This window comes from Lethenteron reissneri, chromosome 37 (assembly GCF_015708825.2).
Source record: "Lethenteron reissneri isolate LAM-NWPU_2019-01 chromosome 37, ASM1570882v1, whole genome shotgun sequence".
Lineage (NCBI taxonomy): Eukaryota > Metazoa > Chordata > Hyperoartia > Petromyzontiformes > Petromyzontidae > Lethenteron > Lethenteron reissneri.
In genome coordinates this window covers 1,345,787-1,368,459 of record NC_083815.1, presented here as the reverse complement: position 1 = coordinate 1,368,459, position 22,673 = coordinate 1,345,787, and the positions used below count along the sequence as shown (strand labels likewise).

Genomic DNA, 22,673 nt, shown 5'->3' with positions numbered 1-22,673 from the left:
GCCCTGGTTACTCTTTGCTTCCTTGTTGTACTTTTTTTACGTCACTGCTCTTGTCATTTTGGTGACCCCAGGCCACTCTTGAAACCCGAGACCCCTGCTGGTTTCTTGCGCTTCTCACCCAGTTCAAGAAAATGTCAACATTGTAACTCAATCTCGTGGCAGGAACGCAAGATCTCCGAGCTGCAGGAGATGGTGCAGACGGTCGGACTCAAGAAGCACGAGTGCACGGTCGTGGAAAACCCGGACTCGGACCGCCCGGAGTATGGCAACATCAAACCGCAGCGATTACAGCCGTTCAACCACAGCCACGAGCACAACCACGTGTGTGAAGAACAGCTGGGCAGCGAAGAGATACGCAGCGGACGAGAGACAGACGCACGCAGAGAGAAGACAGATGCAGATCTGATAGGTGCACCACAGATTCAAATCGCAACGGAAGGGACGTATGAGATAATTTTAGATCAGGTAGGAGCAGAGCGGGTACACACGAGCAGAGAAGAGATTGGTGCAGAAAAGACAGGCAGAGATAAGACAGCCGCAGACGTGATGGGCATGAACACAGAGCAGAATAGCGTACACAAGATGTGCACAGAGCCGATGCGCGGGGGGCAGATCCAGGGGACACAGATGAATGGAACACAGATGAACGAAGGGCAGATAGACTTAACGCACATGAGCGTAAACGAAGAACAGATACACAGGGAAGAGAGAGCCACAATGCAGATATACGCAGAAAAGACAGGGGCAGAACCGAGACGTATGGAACGCAGAGCCGCAGAACAGATGAATATGGAACAGATAGCTACAGGACAGATGGACGCAACAGAGATAGCCACGCAGCAGATGAACACAGATGAGACGGGCAGAGCAGAGATAAACGCAGGCAACGTTGACACCGATCAGATGAACGCGGAACAGATAGCCAAAGGACAGGTAGCCACTGAACAGGTAGCTACAGGACAGATACCCAAAGTAGAGATAGCCACAGAACACATAGCCAAAGAACAGATAGCCAAAGGACAGATAGGCACAGAACATATAGCCACAGATCAGAGAGCTACAGGACGCATACCCGACGCAGAGATAGCCACAACACATATAGCCACAGAATATATAACGACAAAAAACATAGCTCAAGAACATATAGCTACAGACCAGATCAGTACAGGACAGATACCCGAAGCAGAGATAGCCACAACAAATATAGCCACAAAACATATAGCCACAATACATATAGCCAAAAACCAGATCGCCAAAGACCAGGTAGCCACATACCAGATAGGTGCATCTGACATTGACACAGAGCAGATGAACAGAGATGAGATGGCCGGAGCGCAGATGAACGCAGGCGACCTTGGCAAAGTGCAGGCGAGCGCGGTAAACCCTTCAGCTGAGCCATCGGTGACAGACGAGACGGTCACAAACCAACCGGCAGCAGATCACACGACCACGGAACCGCCAGGCCAAGCCCATGCAGGCCAAGAGTTCACGGCCACCGGGCAGCTGGAGTCCGTCCCCTTGGCTCGAGGTGAAGAGGACTGGAGGAGCCCGGAGATCACCGGCGCTGAGGTGCGTGACGGCGCGGCGAGTTGGTCGCGCGCTTGCGATAGAGACGGCGTTTGAACATTTAGGCCAAACCGTGGCCGTTACCATCTCGTGGTGAATCACGGTCGGAGCGCAGTCTAGAGGTGGGCAGGTCGCTTCCAACTCCCGGCCGCAAATCTCGATGCGCCGGTGGTGCAGGTTTGTTCGATCCCTCTGCCCCTATCCACACGCAATTTCAATGTTTATTTGTTACGTGGGAAGTGCCCGTGTGTAGCCAGTTACCCAGATAGTTTGTAAGGGAGATCCGTGGTGCGTCAGCACTGAACAGGAACAATTGCGACATCGAAGTCGATCGGCGGGTCACCTGAGGTGGGGTAAAGCGTGGGTAACCGCACATACTCTTCCAAGACGTCTAAGCCAGCGTAGAAGAGTCGCCTGAACGCCGTCGAGAGAGGCCTGCGAGAGCTCCCACGAGACCTTCTGCCAGCAGTGACGTGAACAAGAAATTGCAGGGCGACACTTTTACCTTCCCAACTCTTGGCAAAAATATATTTGGATTGAAGAACAACTTCCAAACAAACAAACACACAGGGCTTGTGTGTGCGTGCAAGACGCCTTGTTTCCGTCATCAATCAGGACTAACCTGATACTGGTCCAGGAACAGGCCAGGGATAGCACCACGGGCAGCACCCTGGGGCCAGGTCAGTGTGGGCCACTCTGCGTGAGCCATGAGCTTCAGTGGGCTCGCCCCCTCCCTCTCCATCACCATCTGGTCCCCCACCCCGCCCCCCCATACCCCATCTACCCTCCAAGGCCAGTTGGAAGCAAGAATTAAAAACATGTATTTCGGTAATCGGAGACTAGGTGAGACTATTAAAATCTAATTTTATTTTTTCCCGGTGTTTGTGCTTTTAACACAATCTTGGCTCGGAGGCTGTAATAACAAAAAGAGATGTACTGATAACTATGACAAATTCTATATTGAAATATTATTTACAGCTCTTTGTAAATCTACTGCCGGAGGAAGGACCTCCAACTCCCCCCCACCCGGCGGCTTCAGTGACGCGCGTGGTGCACGCGCGCTCCTCGCAGAAGAGTCGAAATTAAAAGTGACAAATACAGAATCATGATCGCTGCCTCACGCGAGCCTGGGACGGCAGCAACGGAGGCTCCGATAACCCAGTCACAGACAGGTGGCTTGCTAGAATGCGTGCGAGTGCCAGTGCATGTGTTCCCGGGCGTTGGACACTTCACGTGGCCTCCAGGTGCACATGGCCTGGCACAAGCGTCGTGGTGACGTCACTGCCACATAGTGGCGAATGGCGGTTGTTGTTGTTGTGATCAATAACAGTGGCGAATATTTGAACCGGTCCCGGGCCTCCCCTAGGTCGACTCAGCCTCATACGAGTACCTGGTGCGGTGTGTAAACATCGCTACCCAACCCCTCGTGTGCCATGCCGACCTTCATAGGTGTTCGCTAACAATTATTGCCCTAATAATGTGTTAACGCTATACGGGAGGTTGTTGTCTTTGTGTGTGTGCCAATGTCTTTGCAAGGGAGGAAGTGATAGGAGATCGCGTGGCAGGGAGTTGAGTGAGATTAAAGGGGAGAGGTAGGGGAGTGCGTGGAGTGGAGTAGAGCGAGGTGAGTGGGGAGAGGTGGGATGCTGCGTGGAGTGGAGTAGAGTGAGATGGGAGAGGTAGGAGAGTGCGTGGATGGGAGTAGAGTGAGATGAGTGGGGAGAGGTAGGAGAGTGCATGGAGTGGAGTAGAGTGAGATGAGTGGGGAGAGGTAGGAGAGTGCGTGAAGAGGAGTAGAGTGAGATGAGAGGGAGAGGTAGGAGAGTGCATGGAGGAGAGTGGACTGAGATGAGAGGGGAGAGGTAGGGGAGTGCGTGAAGGGGAGTAGAGTGAGGTGAGTGGGAAGAGGTAGGGGAGTGCGTGAAGGGGAGTAGAGTGAGGTGAGTGGGAAGAGGTAGGGGAGTGCGTGAAGGGGAGTAGAGTGAGGTGAGTGGGAAGAGGTAGGGGAGTGCGTGAAGGGGAGTAGAGTGAGGTGAGTGGGAAGAGGTAGGGGAGTGCGTGAAGGGGAGTAGAGTGAGGTGAGTGGGAAGAGGTAGGGGAGTGCGTGAAGGGGAGTAGAGTGAGGTGAGTGGGAAGAGGTAGGGGAGTGCGTGAAGGGGAACGAGTGATCGTGGGGGCTCACTGTGCACAGGGAACGACGGAGGAGGAGATAGAGCCACCACCTCAGCACGTGGCGCCGTGCCCTGCTGGGGAGGGAACGATGCCAGACGGCGAGGCTGCACACCACGGGTGACTCGGCACGCCGCGTCACGGCCTCCACTCGACTCACTCACAGCACTCATCATCATCATCGTCGTCGTCGTGATAATGATCATCTCATTCTCCACGACACTCACAGACTTGCATAGAGACCCATAGACTCATACACACTTACCCTGACTTACATACAGACCCATAGACTAATATACACTTACAGAGACTTACATAGAGACCCATACAATTAAATACAGAGCCATATACTCATATACACTTCCATAGAATTGTATAGAGACCCATATAAAACACATATACATACTCATCAAAAGGCAAATACAATGACTCTCTTTTGTATATAAATATTGTATACTAAATGTGGCTAAACGCACGCACGCACACACGCATACAAAAATATACATCACTCTAATGCATAAAACACGCAGTGCATCTTTTGTGTATCTAATAAAACAAAATAAATAAATATGAGTTCCATTAATAACATCAAAATTGCATTTCATCCCACTAAGGGAGCCTAGATGAAATTCAATTAGTCGTCAATGTCAGCGCTGAGCCCGAAATAACGCCGTGGATTCTCGCGGAAAAAATGTGCACATTGACCAAGTCCCTTTGCTCGCACACACTCCGAGCCCTGACGGCCACTGCGCTCTGAAGGGACTACCTCTTCCCTTCACGTCGTCGTCGTCGTTGTTATCACCAAGGTCGTCACGGTCGTTGTTATCGGCATCGTGACATCAGCGCCAAGGGCATCGTCCGTCACCTTGCTTAACGTGATTGCCGTTGTGGTTTTAATCGTGAATATTATCATCGTCGCTCTTGTTATTACGCCATTAGCATATGGATACGATGTTCATTCACTCGTTCAGAACAAGGCCATCGTCGTAATGAACATTGTCATCATCATCATCATCACCACTATCATCACCACCGTCAAGTTAATCATTGTCATCATCTTCATTAATTTCATCAGAACCAATATTACAGCACTGTCAATTCTCTCATCATCATCATCAACGTCGTTTCATCATTAATCTTAAAGCCATCTTATCTTGAACAAGGTTAACAAGATTATAACGGCCAGCATCATCGTCATCATCACTGCTTCGTTGTCGACGGACATGGACTGCACGAAACACCATGGAAGATCTTCTTGGTTCTTTCGGTAAAGTCACGTAGAAGGAATTTTTTTTAAATTATAATAATAAAATAATTCTCACGACGTTTCGGCCACAACGCAAGCAGCCGTCCTCAGGTGACGGCTGCTTGCGTTGTGGCCGAAACGTCGTGATAATTATTTTATTATGTTTTCTTTTTATTATTTAATTATTTCCCTTCTACGTGACTTTACCGAAAGAACCAAGAAGATGAATCCCTGCAGTCACGAAAGCTTTAGATCACCATGGAAGAGTCGAGTTGCCAGGTATCGTGTGAAGAGGTGGCTCTTGCACGAGCTAGCAGCGAACGTGTTTACGCACGAGGGAGACAATGGCCTTTGAGAACAGGGCTAAAGCAGCGCAGAGGACGCTGCATGTATTCGTGGGATGACGAGGCAAGCAACTTGTAGGTTGAGAATAGAACATGGAACAACAGTGCTATTGTAGTCACGAAGAAGATGAGGAGGTTGTGATGGGTGGGACGCGTGGGCAGAGTGTAGGAGGATAGCGGAAGCGACTTGGAGGATGGAATAGGACAGAGGTCAGAAACCAAAATAACGAGAACCATTTTCATCGAATTCAGTAAAATAAAACTCAATATCCGAAATGCATGGACATACGAGACGGTGGTGCTTACCAGATGACGTCACGAAGCGGTCTCTAAAGTGCCGCAGTTTGCCGACCCCTGAGATAGAAGGACGAGGTTGTGATGGGAGGGACACGTGGTGAGCAGGGTTGAGGACGAGGAGGGCCGGTGACCGGCATGGGCATCGGAGTTGCACCCAGAGGTGGGCGAGCACGGGGAAGCGAGGGCCTGGAGCCAGGCGGCTGAGATGATGATGCGAGTTTGAGAGTTGCTCTTGAAGGTTGTGGATTTTACTTTAAAAGAACGAGTGGATCTAGCAGAAGGAGGTGATGACGATGTGAGGCAGCATCAGCGGCAACAGCTACCGTGACCTCTTCCCCGTAACCTGACCCCTGTACGTTGCGCCTGGGGCGTCGTGTGTCGCTACACCGGTGCCCGTTATTCGATCGGCAGGTCGCGTGCGGTGGCGCAAAGTGTGGGTACCCTTCCTCCAAGACGTCTTGGCCAGCGTGGAAGAGCAGGCCTACGATACCGTCGCAGAAGACCTCTCGCGAACTCTCATCCGCGAGCAGGAAACCGCAGGGCTGCACATTTACCCGTATCCCACTAACGCACGCGCTCATCATTTCAGATGCAGCAGCAGCAGCAGCGATGACGATGGAGACGCCTGGAGCCCCAGCGATGCCAGCGCTCAGGTGACCTCCGAGTGCTCGGCAGGTGACACGGGCACGGGCCATGACATCGGGAAAGGAGGGGGGGAGTAGCTGGCGACCCTCTGCGGGACAACGCAGAGGGTCGCCAGCTCACCTCACTCCACTCCCCTCCACGCACTCCGCGCTGACGATGTGTACACATCGCACAAGGTGCTCATTTGAGGCTGAGTTGATCGACCTAGGGGAGGCCCAGCACCGGCTCAGACAATCTTCCCCGGTGCTGACGACCATGCTCGGGAAATCGAACACTGGTCGCTTTATCTTCTTGGTTCTTTCGGTAAAGTCACGTTTTTATTATTTTATTATTTCCCTTCTACGTGACTTTACCGAAAGAACCAAGAAGATGAATCCCTGCAATCACGAAAGCTTTAAATCGAAACTGGTCGCTTTCTAAAAAGTGCATTACACACACATAATGACGATATTAAAAAAATGCACACACCGCACTCATCTTCACATCACTGCCCTGTTACGGGAAAATAGTCGTCTGACGTTTCGGGCAACGATCCTTATTCAAAGTAAAGAAAGTTGGAGATGGAACTTTACACGACGGGGCCCCGGGGGTTCAAATTTCATCAAGTTGGCAAGCGAGCGAGTCCCCACGAGAACGTAACAGAACAGCCGACTGACCCCTTCCCTGTGCAGTTGCACCGCCTGCACACTCGAGAGCAAATCGCGGTCCCCCCCCCCCCAAGCACCGTCGCCTTCGTTGATCTCATTCAGGTCGACAACAACGGGGGAGCGAGGACGAGCCACGCGGCCCCGGCCGTGTCCACCGCGGAGCCGCGTGGCCACACGGCGGCCCGGAACGGCGACGAGCGCGTCCCTGCCCAGGCCCGCGCGGCCCAAGCGGCCGCGAGCCCGAAGGACGGGAAGTTCAGGCTGAGTCTGAGACGGAAGGCATCCTTCAGACGGCTGAGCTTGTTCAAGAGGAGGAGCCAGAAGCAAAGGGGCAGCGAACTCGCGTCAAACGCAGGTGCGCACGTGTGTGTGTGTACACGTGTGTGCGTACATGTGTCTGTGTACACGTGTGTGTGCGTACACGTGTGTGCGTGCACGTGTGTGTGTACACGTGAGTGTGTACACGTGTGTGCGTACACGTGTGTGTGTACACGTGTGTATGTACACGTGTGTGCGTACACGTGAATGTGTACACGTGTGTGTGCGTACACAAGCCTGTGTTAGTCTTAATCTTTATGGGGAGCGGTAGTGTAGTGGTTAGCGCGCTGCATTATGAACTAGACGACCAGAGGTCGATTCTCGCTCACGGCCAACACCGGTGACGATTATTTGAATCGGCCCTGGGCCTCCCCCAGGTCAACTCAGCCTCAAATGAGTACCTGGTGCGGTGTGTAAACATCGCCACTGGGGAGACAAAAGCGGCCGGGCGTGGTGATGGCCATCCACTGCCTCGTGTGCCGTGCCAGCCTTCATAGGTGCTCCCTAACAGCACTTGCCCCAACAGTCTGTTAAGGGCATATGGGGGATCTTTGTCTTTGCGTAGACGTGTCTGTGTTGGTCTTCATGGCGAGTGACAGCGGTGTGGTTCGCGGGTTTTGCTACGTATCCGACGACCCCAGTTTGATTGCCGCTCACTGCCCAGCATCGGTGATGGATAGCGAAACTCGTCCGGGGCCTTAAATGGGCACCTGGTGCAGCGTGTAAACATCAGCACCGCGGAGGCAAAGGTTGTCTGGGAGATCTTTGTCTCTCCTGTGTGATCCTTGTGTGGAAGTGAAGGAGAAACTGTGTCTGTGTGTGTGTGTGTAAAGGTTAATAACGTCATTTATTTACCTGCGAAAGCCTCGCAGAGCCTGACGACTCACTTCTTCAAACGAGCCCTGTGATGGGATGTTTGGTCAATACCACTTTAATCCCAGGATGCAGCCCAGGATCCGAGAGTGGGGAGCTCTGTATGCCTCTGCTAGAGGATATTTGGTCGTCTCTTCCACGCTCTGCCAGACATATTTGATGGAGGTGGGAATTTCCCACGTTTTACCTCACCACTCACGACCTGCCTATCGGCTGTGATGAACCCATTTGTACGGTGGAGACAGAGGTGGTGCGGAGGGGGTAACGGGGTAGAGATTTAAGGATTTAATACAATTGCCCAATGAGATGACCTGGTGGATCAGAGGTCAGAGCGCTAGCACTGCTGAGAGCCTGGATTCCAATCCGCCTGCAATTAAACCGCATTCTCAAATGACTTACACAGAGACCCAACGACTAACATCGAGACCCATAGACTCCCATAGACGGTAAAGTCACGAAGGTAAAAAATGAAATTAAAATGAATAAAAAAAACAATTATTATTAATTTTATTATTTTATTAATTTTTATAAATTTTTATTTCATTTTTTACCTACGTGACTTTACCGAAAGAACTAAGAGTATGAATCCTTACAGTCACGAAAGCTTCAAATCTAGAATCCCATAGACGGGCCTGTGTATTGAGTCAATGGTCTCATTCCAGTCGCTAATACCTGCACACACACACAAAAAACTCGTCAAATTAATCTAGATTTGAAGTTAAAGTTCAAATAAAATTTGACTCTGGCTGAGTTTGGTTTAATTTCAGCTCTGAGAATGAAAAACATCAGCTTCCCTGCCACGCCACGCACATTGCTCTAAGTGGCTGGGCTGGTGGCAAAGTTCCGTGGTCCAGAGGTCAATTGAAGGCTTCTCAGAGGTAGCTCACTAAGATCAATTTCTGTGGACCGTTCTTCAGCACGGAGGGTTGCACCGCTGTGCTATCCGAATGGACACTCTGTCTCACGACGAGGCGTCGATTGCACAATCAGAACATCGGGGAAAGAGACCTTCAATGAAATGGACGTGTCCTCGTGCACAGGTTAATAACGTTATTCATTTCTCTGGGAAAGCTCCCCTGAATCTAAAGACTATTTATCAGAAGGGTCTTGCATTGGCATATTGACCCAACGACCCTACATTTTCAATGCGTTACAAGCATTACCATTTGCGGTACTGCTCAGCTCCCATGTTCCTCTATGCTATACGCCTTCACCAAAGCCATACTGACCAGCATGGTGCATTATGGTCAAACAACCCCCAATAAACGCATGGCGCGGGGAGGCCCTCAACCAGCAGTGGATTGAGAAAAATGGGCTGTACGTGTACATATTACAAAAAAACGCCGAAATTAACAAAATCGTTATTAAACTAAATTCGTATTTATTTCTACGTTACTTTAGCGAAAGAACCACAGAGTAAAATCTTTATATGTTTTATCTTTAAATCCCCGAACCGGCGCCACTACCCTGAGCCCAGCTTGTCGCCATTGCAGGAGTGGCCGAGGGGCCTGGGCCGAGCTCGGAGGCCCAGGAACTCCTGGAACGGATTTCTCCCGCCACGATCCATCTCCGCGGAGTTGGATCGACGGACATGCCAGAGGCGTCGCCTTCATCGCCGTCCGTGGAGAGGAAGAGGAGGGACAGCGGCTTCCGGAGGCTCCTCGACAAGTGAGGACCCCGGCAGCGAGCGTGATCTAACTTACAAACACCCCACTAAAATAGCGATCGCAGAAGGCGAAGGGGCCGCCCCTGAAAGTGTTCGCGCCACGGCTGGCGGGCGCTTGCCTTCACTCGAGGCAAGCCAGAACCTTCCTCTGGCGGATGTTTTGGCCCACTCTTCGACGCCGGCCAGACGTCTTGCAAGACGCGGAAGTGCCCACGCTTTACCCCGCTGCTCGCGACCTGCCTATCGTAGGCGAACTGTTGCGTCCCGATTTCTACTGCTGGGTGAACAGACTGTTAAACTGCCGCGCCAGGAGATTAAACCTGCGATCTCTGGTTGTGCAAGTCCAGGGTGCTATCCAAGATATAGAGATGATGTATGATGCCACATTGGGAGTGGGGCAAGTGGTGCTGTAAGCGAGCGCCTAGGAAGGCCGACGCAGACACGCGCGATGACGCTGCCTCCGATGTCCGTCCACCAGGCTGAGGAAGACTCCGTCGCTGGGGCAGAACGGCGAAGGCCTGACGCTGGGTGTCGAACTCAGGCGCAGGAGCTTCCGGGCCCCGCACTGCCGGTGGAGCTGGGCCCTGGACCCGCGCGCCTCCCATGGGTGAGATGCGCCCACCCCTCATCCCTCACCAGCCACCGTCAAATACCTACACCTGCCTACAGCAGGTCAGCCAACCAGCCGCGACTGCCAGCTATAACCCTAACGAGATAGCCAACCAGCCACTAATGCCACCTCTAACCATAACCAGCTAGACAAGCACGAGTGCCAGCCCTGTCACTGACACGAGCCAACCTCCAGTGCATCACTATTTCGGGCCAACTGCTCTAACGGTGTCCACGTCTCTGATCCATTGAACAAGCCACCTGATCACGGGGGTGCATCACTACCCACGCCTCTTCCCTCCACAGCCCTATCACCCGTGCCAAACGCCCTGTCTTGGCCGGGACAGTCACCAGAACATTTTGAGAAAACCTGAATTTTCTTTTGTTTTTGACGTAATATCCCGGTGGCCTCAACTCTCGGCTCATTATTAGGGCAATGGGCGGGACTAACTGAGCAGTGGGCGGAGCTAGTCGAGTTGTGGGCGGAGCTACCCGGGACAGAGGGGCGGGGCTTATTAGGCAATGGGCGTGGCTAGCTAGGCAGCGGGCGTGGTTATGTAAAAGTGGGAAGGGCTGGGGCCTGCCAGCTCAACCACGTGTCCCCCCGTGAACGGTGCCACGTGGCCCACCTTCTCCCTTGCCGTGCCGCCGTGCAGGGAGCTGGAGACCCCCTTCGCCAGCTGGGGGGTGGAGCAGGTGTGCGGCTGGCTCAGCGAGCTGGGCCTGGGGGCCTGCGTGGGCCTGGCGCGGCAGTGGGTGGTGCGAGGGGACACGTTGCTGCGGGCTACGACGGAGGACCTGGAGCGGGTAGGCCGCGTGCACGGGCGCCTGCGCACGCGCGTGTGAATGGCATGTAAACACCCGGCAGCGTCATCGTGATCGGCGTCAAAGTACCACCCATCATTTGTTAGGCGTCAAATCATCGGACATGGGGAGACGGGTGGCCTGACGTGGTGCTGACCACCACCACCACCCCCTTGTGTGCCGTAACAGCATTCGCAAAGTGCGCTTGGCTCAGCACACTGTGTGTGTGTGCGTGTCTGCAGGAGCTGGGGCTCAAGAACCCTCTGCACAGGAAGAAGCTCACGCTGGCGCTGCAAGCGCTCGGCTCTGGAGAGGCAGTGGGGACCGATGACCTGCACCACACCTGGGTGACGCGTAAGCCCTGCACCACACCCGAGTGCCACTGATGTTAGCCGTGGCTGGAGGTAGAACCGAAGCCTCCCGGTTCCTCGTGCAGCGCGCTAACCGCTGCACCGCCGCTCCCCCTGCACCCGCGTGTGTGGCGGCTGCTGCTGCTGCTGTGCCCCAGGCTGGCTGGACGACGTTGGGCTGCCCCAGTACAAGGAGCAGTTCCACGAGGCACGCGTGGACGGGCGGATGCTGCACTACATCACCACGGTGAGCAACCACACTCTACCCCACCACCACCACCACCACCATACACCCCCGCACGAGACACCACCACGATACATCACCCACAATATAACACCACCATATACTACCATGATACAACACCGCCAACACCACGAGACACCACCACCACCACATGACACCACCACCACATGACACCACCATCACATGACACCGCCCCCCCCCACCTCCACGTTGACCGCCGCGTGTCTCCGTGCGCCACCAGGAGGACCTGCTGCTGCTCAAGGTGACGAACCTGCTGCACCACCTGAGCATCAAGCGTGCGGTGCAGGTGCTCCGACTCAACCACTTCCAGCCGGACTGCTTCATCCGCTCCGCCCCGGAGGTGAGGCTCAGGGGGGCATGCCCCCCCCCACCCCCGCCCCCCACCGGACAACCATCGCTTTTGACCCCCATGCGCTCATTGCCACGGTCGCCCGTTCCCCCATCACCTACTTCAGAATCAGAGTCTATCGGCATCGGTATTTAGACGGAGGAGGAATCTGATGTTCACGGATGTCCAGTCGTGGCGGGTCAGCAAGTTACAACAACGACAGCATGACACTTGCCCTGTGACCCGGTCGCAATATCACACCATTCGCTCGTTCGCTCTCAAATTTTTTATGCGCAAGCATTGAACTTGTAAAGAACGTTCAGAGGGAGAAGCGACGACAGAGAGAGAGCGTGACAGCGGAGTCTTGAGACTCCGACAGAGGCGACGGAAGCATTGCCGACGTGCGGCACCGGCAGAGAGGAGGAGGGGGGAAGTGAATTCTGGGACCGTAGTTGGAGAAGCTCGGGCCTTGACGAGGAGGAGGGATGAAGGAGGAGGAGGCCGCTTAAGGCCGATCGGAGTTTGATGGACAGGACACCGGAAGCCAAATATGCCGGCTATTCTGACTTAGTGGATTTGTCTCTGACTTCCTGGATCTTGTCCTGAAGATGCTCGGCGCAGTTGCAGATATTTGATTGCAGCTACATGTGGCTGTGAGGATTCTTCTGCAGCTCGCTGGGTGAGCGACATGAAACAATCCCAATTGGCACGTGATTCGCTCGAGCACCGTTTCACGATTTCAACTTGCTTGGTCGTGCCGGGTGGTGGAGGGTCTTGACGACACAAATTTTGGCCCAGATGATCACGTGGTGGCTGGCCTCACCCTTAACGTTTGCCTTAAGTTGTTGTTGCGGTTGTCGCTGAGGTTGCCGTACGGCTCCGGTAGCGTGTCTGTCGCAGCGAGCGCGTAGTTGTTGTGGGCGGCACGACGCCGCTAAGTCCGCCGCCGTCTCCGCCTGGGCAGGGTGCCGGAGAGCCGGGCGACGTGAGCCGGTGGCCCAACGAGCGAGTGATGCGCTGGCTCCGCTCCGTGGACCTGGGGGAGTTTGCGCCCAACCTTCGTGGGAGCGGCGTTCACGGCGGTCTCATGGTGAGCACAGCTACTGGGGAGAGGAGGTGGGGGAGGGAGGGGAGCAACTCCATCGCGTGAACTTGTTAAAGGGGGTGGGGGGGGGGGCATCCAACGATGCAGGGGGTCCGCGGCAGAGTGAATGGTGCACGTCAAACGAATGTTGAACGCTAAGCGGAATGAGCGAAGCTGCGTCCTGCTCGCACATGTCGTGCGTGACCCCCGGGCCACCGTTACAAATGAGACTCGATCCTGGTCTCTAGAGATCTCATCCGGTTAAGTAAAATCAACTCGGACACTTGAACCCGAAACTCACTTGCTCACTCACCACGTCGCTCAATCAATTACCCGCTCGCCCCACCCACCATCGCACAAAACCATTCACCCACCCGCCCGCTCATTCACTCACCCGCTCGCTCACCCGGTCACTCACCCACTCACCCTGGTCTCCTGAGCTGGTGAAACAAAATCAACTTGAGACCTCTCCGGCCCCGTCATCCCCCCCCCCCCCTCACGGCCACCACCGCCGCCACCCCCGCCGCAGATCTTGGAGCCGCGCTTCAGCGTGGAGACGCTGGCGAGCCTGCTGAGCATCCCGCCCGGCAAGACGCTGCTGCGCCGCCACCTGAGCACCAGCTTCGGCCTGCTGGTGGGCCGCGAGGCGCAGCGGGCCAAGCAGGAGGCCGCAGACGCCGACGGCTGGGCTCCTCTCTCCGTCAGCGCCAGGGTGAAGGTTAGCTCGCGGGGTGTGGGGGGGGGGGGGGGGGGCGGTACCACGCTCCAGGCCACCTTTGTCTCCCCCGGTTGCTGATGTTTACGACTCACCGTATCAACCAGATACTCGGTGATGGTTGAGTCGACTGAGGGGAGAACCCAGGACCGGTCCAGGTATTCGTCACCGATGTTGGGTTTGTCACTCATCTCCATTGGCCATTCCCTTCCTCTTCCCTCCCCTTGCCCCTCCACCATGGGGCGGTGTGGCTGGCAGTCTCGTAGACTGCAGCAGCAGGCGCTGTTAGCGAGCGCCTATTATGGTGTGGCTGGCAGTACTCTTGGCTGCCTTTGTCTTCACTCTACCCGGTACTCGTATGAAGCTGATTTGACCCAAAAGTTGCCCAGGACAGGCTGAGAGTGAACATTGCATTGCATCTGTGCCGTTACGGAGAGTTTTATTTCTTATTTTTACGTCCAGCGCTTTGAGACATTTTGATATGAAAGGCGCTATTCATGAGAAGGATTATGATTATTGTTGAAAGAAGAGCTTTTATCTCAAGGGGTTTTGCCCGAATTAAACTGACTGAATAATACAATTGTAATCGCTGCTTAGATCTTCCGAGATCTGACGGGGTCGGGCGCACTCCCCCCCCTCACTCCCACCCCCCACCGAGCTTACTTGCACCTGTGCTTGACTTTTCCTGGCGCTTCTTGTTCTCATGTTATACGTGCAGGTTTTTAAAAAATATGAATTCACCTGCGTTTCGTTTGTGACCGTTAGGCACCTCGTTTGGTCGCCGTGCAATACCCCTTAACGTCCCCCACTCTACTCGCTGCCTTCGCTATTCAATGTTTTCGCTTTTAGTTGCTGCTTCCAATACTGCTGCTGCTGCTGCTGCCACTCTGCTCACGCAGCGCCACGGATCTCCCGTGCTCAACGTCTGGGCGACAGGCCGAGCGCGACGGTGATCCGCGTAACAAATCAAATAAACTCAACACTCAAAGCCTGCAACGCCGCCTGCTCGTGGTCACGTGCTCGCGTGACCACGTGCGCGCGCGTGTGCCGATGTGTGCCGATCGGCAGGCGCAGCGACGCCGCGGATTTGTCCGAGGGCGGCAGGAGCCGACGGGGGCGGCGGCAGATTTCACCGAATACCTGTGCCCCATGGAGCTGGGCTGGGGCCCCTCGCAGCAGGGATCTCCCCCTGGGTCCCCTCCGTACGGACTCACGGTGACACCCCTCCGCAGGGGTCGCAGTCAGGATGGGCTGGACTGCATCGACGAGGTGAGAGCCACGTGGCCGCCGCCGCCGCTGCTACCGCCGCGGTCGCGCTACCGGACGGCTCGCTCTGACGCGTGTCTTCGGCGTCGTTGGCGTCGGGCATGATGTCCGACGTTTCGTGTCCGGGCAAGCGGCTGCAATCGGCAACTTGACGAAGTTGCGGGTGATTGCGAGTGTGCTGGCCTCAGCCCGGTCGCGGCAACGCGTACGCAATAAATAAATAACTACGTGTAAAAAATCGTTTTGCGCGGAATTTGGATAAAGTCCATCAACGACTGCGGAATCAAAAACATTGGTTTGGTTCGACGGCCATGTGACAAGCATTACCTCCAGTGGCAGCACGAGTGGGAAAGCGCTGCCCTCCCCCCTATTATGTAGACTAGAGGTTACTTGAAGGCATTCAGAAGTAGTTTTTGATATCCGCTTCCGTGGGACGTTGGGAAAGGATTCTTCGCCTCGTGACGCCGATAGCACAATTATGGTCCAAAATAAATCGGGGGAAACAAAAGGATGAGTCGTGTGCGGTGATGCCAGTCGGTTGACGATTCCATGCACAGGTCAATGGCGCTGTCACGACGTGACATCGTCATCACGAGTTACTAGTGACGATGATGATGATGTGAATAGAGATGATGCCATACTTTGGCCAATGCCATTGGTGCGACGATGCCACACATGGGATGATGATGGTGACGACGACGACGATGATGATGATGACAATGACACTAATGTCATTGTTTTTGTTTGTTTAAATCGTGATCGCTCAGCACTGTGCCAAAGGCACAAAGCGCCAAGGGTCCAGCAACAAACAGCACAATGACAGTTTCAATGGCTAAACGTTGATACGTTTCTATAATAACTTGGGGAAAGAGATGCACGATGGGAGGCAAGCATACAATGATGTCAGTTAATCGATGCCGATGATGACAATAACAATGATGATACCACTTCCTTGGCGATGCCGTTCACGCGACGATCAGCACTCTATCTCACGATGTCCTCCCTGTACGCCGTCCCCACTCCTCACCCACCACCCTCCCGCCCCCGCGCCTCTCTCCACGTCCCTGCCTCGGCCCCGTCTCACCAGACAGGGAGCTCCGAGTCGGTGGTGAGGAAGTTGGGGGAGTTCTCGCACGACATCGAGAACCTGACGACGGTGAGCACCGGTCACACCGACTCGCCCGGTCACATACACACGCATGACACACACATGACACACGCACGACACACACATGCACACGCACGACACACACATACACATGCATGACACACACACACATGCATGACACACGCATACACACACATGACACAAAGATACACATGCATGACACACACATACACATGCATGACACACACATACACATGCATGACACACACATACACATGCATGACACACACATATACATGCATAACACACATATATACACGCATGACACACATATAAAAAAAGTACATGCGCGCACACGCGTGCATGTACGCACACACACCCGCCCGCGTGTTTAGGCACACATATGCAAATGCTCGCACACACAAAGACAAAGATCCCCCATGCAGCCTTCACACACAGCCGGCACGGCCCGCGGCGCACGAGCGGGCGGGTGGGTGGGTGGGTGGCCAACACCGCGCCGGGCCAGGCTATCGTCTCTCTCCGCTCGCCCGCGAGCTCAGAGCCAGAGGGCGGCTCGGGAATGGGGGTGCGCTGTGGTGCAGTCGGGGGGGGGGGGGTGTAAGGGGAGGGACAGGTGTTAGGCCAACGCGATTGGTATTCATCGCGCATCAGAAATGTTTGAGTGTTCATACGCCATTCTGCTTTCACCTCTATTACCGCGTGCGCGCGTGCACGCGTCGCGTGTCGCTCGCGTGTGTCACACACCGTGGGCTCCCATTGCGCTCGCCGCTGCCAAGGCCGCCCGCCAATGTTCCGCCATCGAGCGTCGACATTGCCGCGATCGAGGTCGCTCCGCGCCCCTTGAGCCAGGGTCGTAACTCGCCCCCCTCACCACCACCCCCCCTCCCCCATGCCTTTGGGCTCCTACACCAGCTCCCCCCCCACACTCTCCCCGACCCTCCCCCAACCCCCCCCCCCCCACCTCTGGGTTTAGCAATGTCGTGCCGAGCGAGGATGATGAACGATACGAGTAACCGGGATCAGCCGCTCGGGACTGGCGCCCCGTGGCCGTGACGGGGCGCGAGCGTACGTGCCGCGCTGGTGCCGTGCGTCAGCAGCGGGGAGACAAAGGCAGGCCGGGCGCGCTGCTGGCCGCCCTCGTGCGCCGGGGGGCAGCCTTCGTCGGCGCCGCTGCACCGACCATCGCTGGCGGCGACCTTTGCCTCCGTGGCCGTGCGTGGGTAGCAGCGACTCGAGTTCGATTCCCGACCACGGCCAACGGCAGTGGCGATTATCTAAGCTGGCCGTGGCGTTTCCCCCTAGGTTGACTCGGCCTCAAATGAGTACCTGGTGCGGTGTGTTAACACCATCGGTGCAGCGGAGGCAACGGTGGCCATTGCACCCCCCCATCATGCGCTGGCCTGGCCTTAATAGGCGCCCGTTAACCTTTGCCTCTCTCTTGTGTGTGTGCGTGTGTGCGTGCGTGTGCTTGCGTGTGTGCATGCGTGTGTGTGCATGTGTGTGTGTGCGTGCGTGTGAGTGTGTCCACGTGCGTGTTTGTGTGTGCTGCGTGTGTGCACGTGCGTGCGTGCGTGTGCTTACGTGTGTGCGTGTGTACGTACGTGGATGTGCCTGCGTGTGTGCACGTGCGTACGTGTGTGCGTGTGGTGTGGGCGCGCGTGTGTGACCATGTCTTTGTGTTTACGTGGGTCGACTCAGCCGAGGTCTAGGTCGACTCAGCCTTAAATGGGTAGCTGGTGCGGTGTGTGAACATCAGCATTGGGGAGACAAAGGCGGCCGGGCGCGGTGCTGGCCACCCACCCGCTCGTGTGCCCTTCCGTGCCGGCCTTGGAAGGTGCTCGCTAACAGCATTTGCCCTAACTGTCTGTGCAGACTATATGGGGGATCTTTGTCTTTGTTATGTTTATATAAATATGCGAGCGCGTCACTGTGTGTTAGCATATGCGCGCGTTCAATTATGTACGTGCATGCATGTGCATTTCCTTTGTTTTAAAGCACGGTTGCTGTGCGTAGACACAAAACACAATCGAAAAACGCCAAGGGACCAGCAACAAAAAGCACAATTGACGGCGTAAATCGATGAGAGCGAATTAATTTCTCGGGCGTACGAACGCTCCCACCGCATTCACCCCGTATAACCGTCGCGCTGCTCTCTCCTCCTCCGCCTCTCTCTCGCTCTCTCTCTCCCCCGGCACTAGAGCCTGTTGCACGAAGACTGATTCTCACGCTGGGAGGAACACGATCGCGGAGAGACGCTGCGAGCCCCTGCCGCCGGAACAAACAGATCGTCCGCAGCTCACCAACGTCTCCCGCAGCCAACACACTCTGTCAGTGAGCGGCGGGGGTCGAGAGGTCACGCCCGACCGCGCCGCGTGCGCTAACAAGATGACCTGCTCGCCGCTCGCCGCTGTGCACGACGCCCCACGGCGGTTATGTCCAACGGAGCAGGCCGGGCCCCGCCGTGGGAATGTGGAATTGCTGGACCCTGCAAGGGCCCCCGCTTGAGACACCTCCGCAGAGTAACCCCCCACATCGATTAGCACGGTTGGCTTCAACATACGTATGTACATACAAGGTATTTTTGGCCTACTCTTCCGCGGTGGCCAGATGTCTTGGAAGCGGTGCGAGTTACCCACGCTTTACCCCACCGCACGCGCTCGGGAGATTTAGGGAACGGGTCCCCGTCGGGGTCAGTTGCCGCTCCGGGAGATCGTATCGACCCCCGGCGACCTCTGAACCGCGGCTCGCCGGTAGGAGCCACTTACAATTATCGCCACATTTTTTTTGCATCTAGTACGATTAACTTTGAACGGATATTATCGACGTCGCAGATGTTTATCTGTTTTTAAACAACGTGAAACATTAACCGCGTTGGCGAGGCGCAGGCCGGCGCGCCGAACCTTGCTCACGCGCCGGGTTGAGAAGAGACGCGCACCTCCCGCGAGCATCCGGCGCCCCCCACTTTATTAATGGATTCATGGGCGCGTAGCAACAGCAGTGGCATACAAATGTGATCTCCGCTCACACTCACGTGCCCCCCCCCCCTCCACCCCCTCGCCCACCCTCCTTCCAATCCTGTACACACTGCTGGGTCAAGAGCTGTTAGCGAGCGCCTATTAAGGCCGACATAGCAGGAATGGTGACGGATTGCGAGACGCGTCGTTCCTAATTGCGTCAGCGCGCCCTTTGATTTTGTGCCGAGTCGACTATAGGGTGGGACAGACGAGGTGTTGTGTGCCAGGTGAAGTGGTAGTGTAGCGGTTAGCGCGTTGCACTACGGATCTGGCGACCCGAGTTCGATTCCCACTCACGGCTTGCACCATTGACGATTATCTGAACCCGTCCTGCACCATCCCTAGGTCGACTCAGCCTGAATTGAGTACCTGGTGCGATGTGAAATACGAATCGGCACTGGGGAGACAAAGGCACCCGGGCGTGGTGCTGGCCACCTGTGTGCTGTGCCAGCCTTCGTAGGTGCTCGCTATCAGCACTTGCACCAACAGCCTTTTAAGGCGACAAGGGGAATCTTTGTCTTTATGGAGCGGCGGCGCACTGGTTATTGCACTTTCGCTACGAAGCCGTTGGTCAGTTGCATGAAACGTCTGAAGTGATATTGCCTCCTAGTTGGTACTGTGCATCATCGTGAACTAAGGGGACGTTTTACTTGAGGATTATTTTTGTATCACAAATTTTATGTCATTGTCCACTGATGCGGAGTGTAATCATCAGCACCGGGGAGACAAACACGGCCAGTCGTGCGTGGTGCTGGCCACCCACCCCACTTCGCGTTCCACGCCGGCCTTGATTGGTGCTCGCTAACAGCGCTTGCCCCCAAAAGGTCTGTTCAGGGCGACGCGGGGGCCCTCTGTCCCGACTGCGCCAGCCTCCTGCCAGAGGCATCGTGCACGCGACCAGGCGCTGAACCCGGCCAGCCGGGCCCACGGCGCAGCGCTGCGCGGCGCTTAATAACCGCGGTTATGCAAATTCAATCTCGGAGGCGCAGGGCGAAAAACACATCGCCCGTGACTATATTTAGCGCCGCTCACGACGCCGCTATCCGGCGGAGGGAACATCGTGTTTCATTAATGCACAAGGAGGGCTCGCCGCGGGAAATTCGCCGTGCGGGGATCGTGGGGGGCGCGGCTCGTGGCGCCGGAGGGGATTGGGGGGCTCGATGATCGGCGCTCGCTCGCTCGCTCGCTCGATGCGGCCGTTAACACGAACCTCGCATTAAACTATCGAGCGTGAAGTTTACTTCTTCCCGCTCGGCTGATCCGACTCGCGCTTATATTCCGACAGATTGCCTTGTTGAGGGTTTTAATAATAATTATTATTATAATCATTATTATTGTCCATACCAAGTTGTTAAATGTGCGCGGATCGCTGTCCGGCACCGTCATAAATTGTTCACGTTTTGTTCATCGCGTTGCAACTCCATTTGTTCGGCTGCGTCGGGTGGCAGAGGGTGCACGACACAATACCCTCGGTTTTATTTTTACTCCGAACTAAACAAATCATCTTCTTGGTTCTTTCGATAAAGTCACGTAGAACGGAAATAATAAAATAATTAAACATAATAAAATAATTCTCACGACGTTTCAGCCACAACGCAAGCAGCCGTCCTCAACTTGTATTTAAGAGCTTGAGGACGGCTGCTTGCGTTGTGGCCGAAACGTCGTGAGAATTATTTTATTATGTTTTATTTTTATTATTTTATTATTTCCATTCTACGTGACTTTACCGAAAGAACTAAGAAGATGAATCCCTGCAGTCACGAAAGCTTTAAATCGAAACTAAACACATCAGTTACGAATCATAATGTCGCGTTAGAAATGACGTTCAAATTCCGTGTTGTGTTCGTTCCGTTGGCTATAACCGGGGCTTGGTTTCAACCGAGGGAGCTGTGCGGTGCCAAGCCCCAGGAAGTCTCTCCCTGCCCCTCCACTCCTCGTCAGCAGGCAGGGCTTGGGGCCATGGTCTGGGGAGATGGGCGCCCCATAAAATGTGAAATTAGAATCAAGGCCCGCTTATAATTAAATTATAATAAATGCCCGCTTATAATTTAAATATAATCAAGGCCTGCTTATAATTAATCGGTGTGAGGTCTTTTTTCTCTCTCGAGATATTCACGCTGCAATTAGATAACGACATTAACCCAGAGTGGGGGTGGGTAGGGGCAGGGTGGGTTGGGTTAAAGAAAGCAGTGCATCACCCTGCGAAAGATGATAATGTCAAGTGACATTAGGTGCACGACGTTTATACCCCCTTGCAATAGAGCAATTGCCGCAAGCCAAACTCGTATCGCTTCAGTCATCAGAGCTGGAAACAGGCGATTTAAGTGACACCATTTAAACGGGGAGATTATCAGACGGAGACTATTGAGACACTGCGCTGGAGAACCCGGTTTAATCACAACTCGGTCTGTGTGACTCTATGGTCTCTGTGTGAGTCATTGGGTCTCTGTGTGAGTGTATGGTATATGTGAGTCTTTGGGTCGGTCTGAGTTTATGAGTCTCTGTGAGTCACTGGATCTCTGTGTGAGTCTATGGACTCTGTGAGTCTGGGTCACTGTGTGAGTCTATGGTATCTATGCGAGTCATTAGGTATCTGTGAGTATATGGTATATGTGAGTCTTTGGGTCTGTGTTAGTCTATGGTCTGTATGTGAGTCATTGGATCTCTATGTGAGTCATTGGGTATCTGTGTAGGTTATTGGGTCTTTGTGTGAGTCTTTGATTCTCTGTGCGTCTTTGGGTCTCTGTGTGAGTCATTGGCGAACCTGGCTGAGATCGACTCGCTACACTCGAGCACCTCCGATGAGCACGGTTGAATACGTGCGGTGCAAAAGAAGTCCAACATACATAGTGTGCATACAACCTGGCTCTTGCGGTGGGAATCTTACTGCGACCCAGGATTCTGAGTGGTGCTGGCTCATTGTCGCCGACGTGGCCACGAGGAGTGACGACCTCCGAGCAGTGGTTGCCCAACGAGCCGACAGGCGCATCTCACAAAGCGTGGGGCTCCAACAACAACAATAATAATGACCATAAAGTCAAAGATACATTTGGTATTCTGCAAGGCTATCTGCGAAGGAGGGATCCGTGTTTCACACAGGGGTACAGTCTGCCAGCATGGAGGAGATGTCACCAATATTGTTTTATCCAATTAAGTGATTTGTGGGTAATATTTGGCAAGGGTCCGTTATGCCTGTGACGCAGACGGCGCGCAGTGTTTGATGGTTAATATTCACCCGCAGTAATAACCACCCACCCAGCCGCTCACTCACTCACCCACTCATCTACTCACCCACCCATTCACCCACTCACCGGGCTACACACCTACTTGGCCACCCA

The 22,673-nt window shown here is 54.5% G+C and overlaps 1 protein-coding gene across 3 annotated transcripts in view; it reads left to right on the top strand.

Moving 5' to 3' along the window:
• The window catches only part of LOC133351397 (liprin-beta-1-like), a 46,116-nt gene extending 25,292 nt beyond the window's left edge, over positions 1 to 20,824 (top strand). For 2 of the 3 annotated variants that reach the window (XM_061566562.1, XM_061566561.1), the window contains exons 9-23: positions 163 to 1,569; positions 3,758 to 3,855; positions 6,212 to 6,275; positions 7,017 to 7,269; positions 9,599 to 9,773; positions 10,250 to 10,378; positions 11,037 to 11,187; positions 11,427 to 11,538; positions 11,693 to 11,781; positions 12,020 to 12,139; positions 13,092 to 13,217; positions 13,741 to 13,929; positions 14,995 to 15,195; positions 16,280 to 16,348; positions 18,520 to 20,824. In XM_061566562.1, the coding sequence (XP_061422546.1) occupies positions 163 to 1,569; positions 3,758 to 3,855; positions 6,212 to 6,275; positions 7,017 to 7,269; positions 9,599 to 9,773; positions 10,250 to 10,378; positions 11,037 to 11,187; positions 11,427 to 11,538; positions 11,693 to 11,781; positions 12,020 to 12,139; positions 13,092 to 13,217; positions 13,741 to 13,929; positions 14,995 to 15,195; positions 16,280 to 16,348; positions 18,520 to 18,540 (3,204 nt within the window). In that variant the 3' untranslated portion in view covers positions 18,541 to 20,824. The remainder of the gene's footprint in view (positions 1 to 162; positions 1,570 to 3,757; positions 3,856 to 6,211; positions 6,276 to 7,016; positions 7,270 to 9,598; positions 9,774 to 10,249; positions 10,379 to 11,036; positions 11,188 to 11,426; positions 11,539 to 11,692; positions 11,782 to 12,019; positions 12,140 to 13,091; positions 13,218 to 13,740; positions 13,930 to 14,994; positions 15,196 to 16,279; positions 16,349 to 18,519) is intronic. The other variant, XM_061566563.1, reaches the window with a different exon arrangement.
• Positions 20,825 to 22,673: the final 1,849 nt, after the last annotated feature.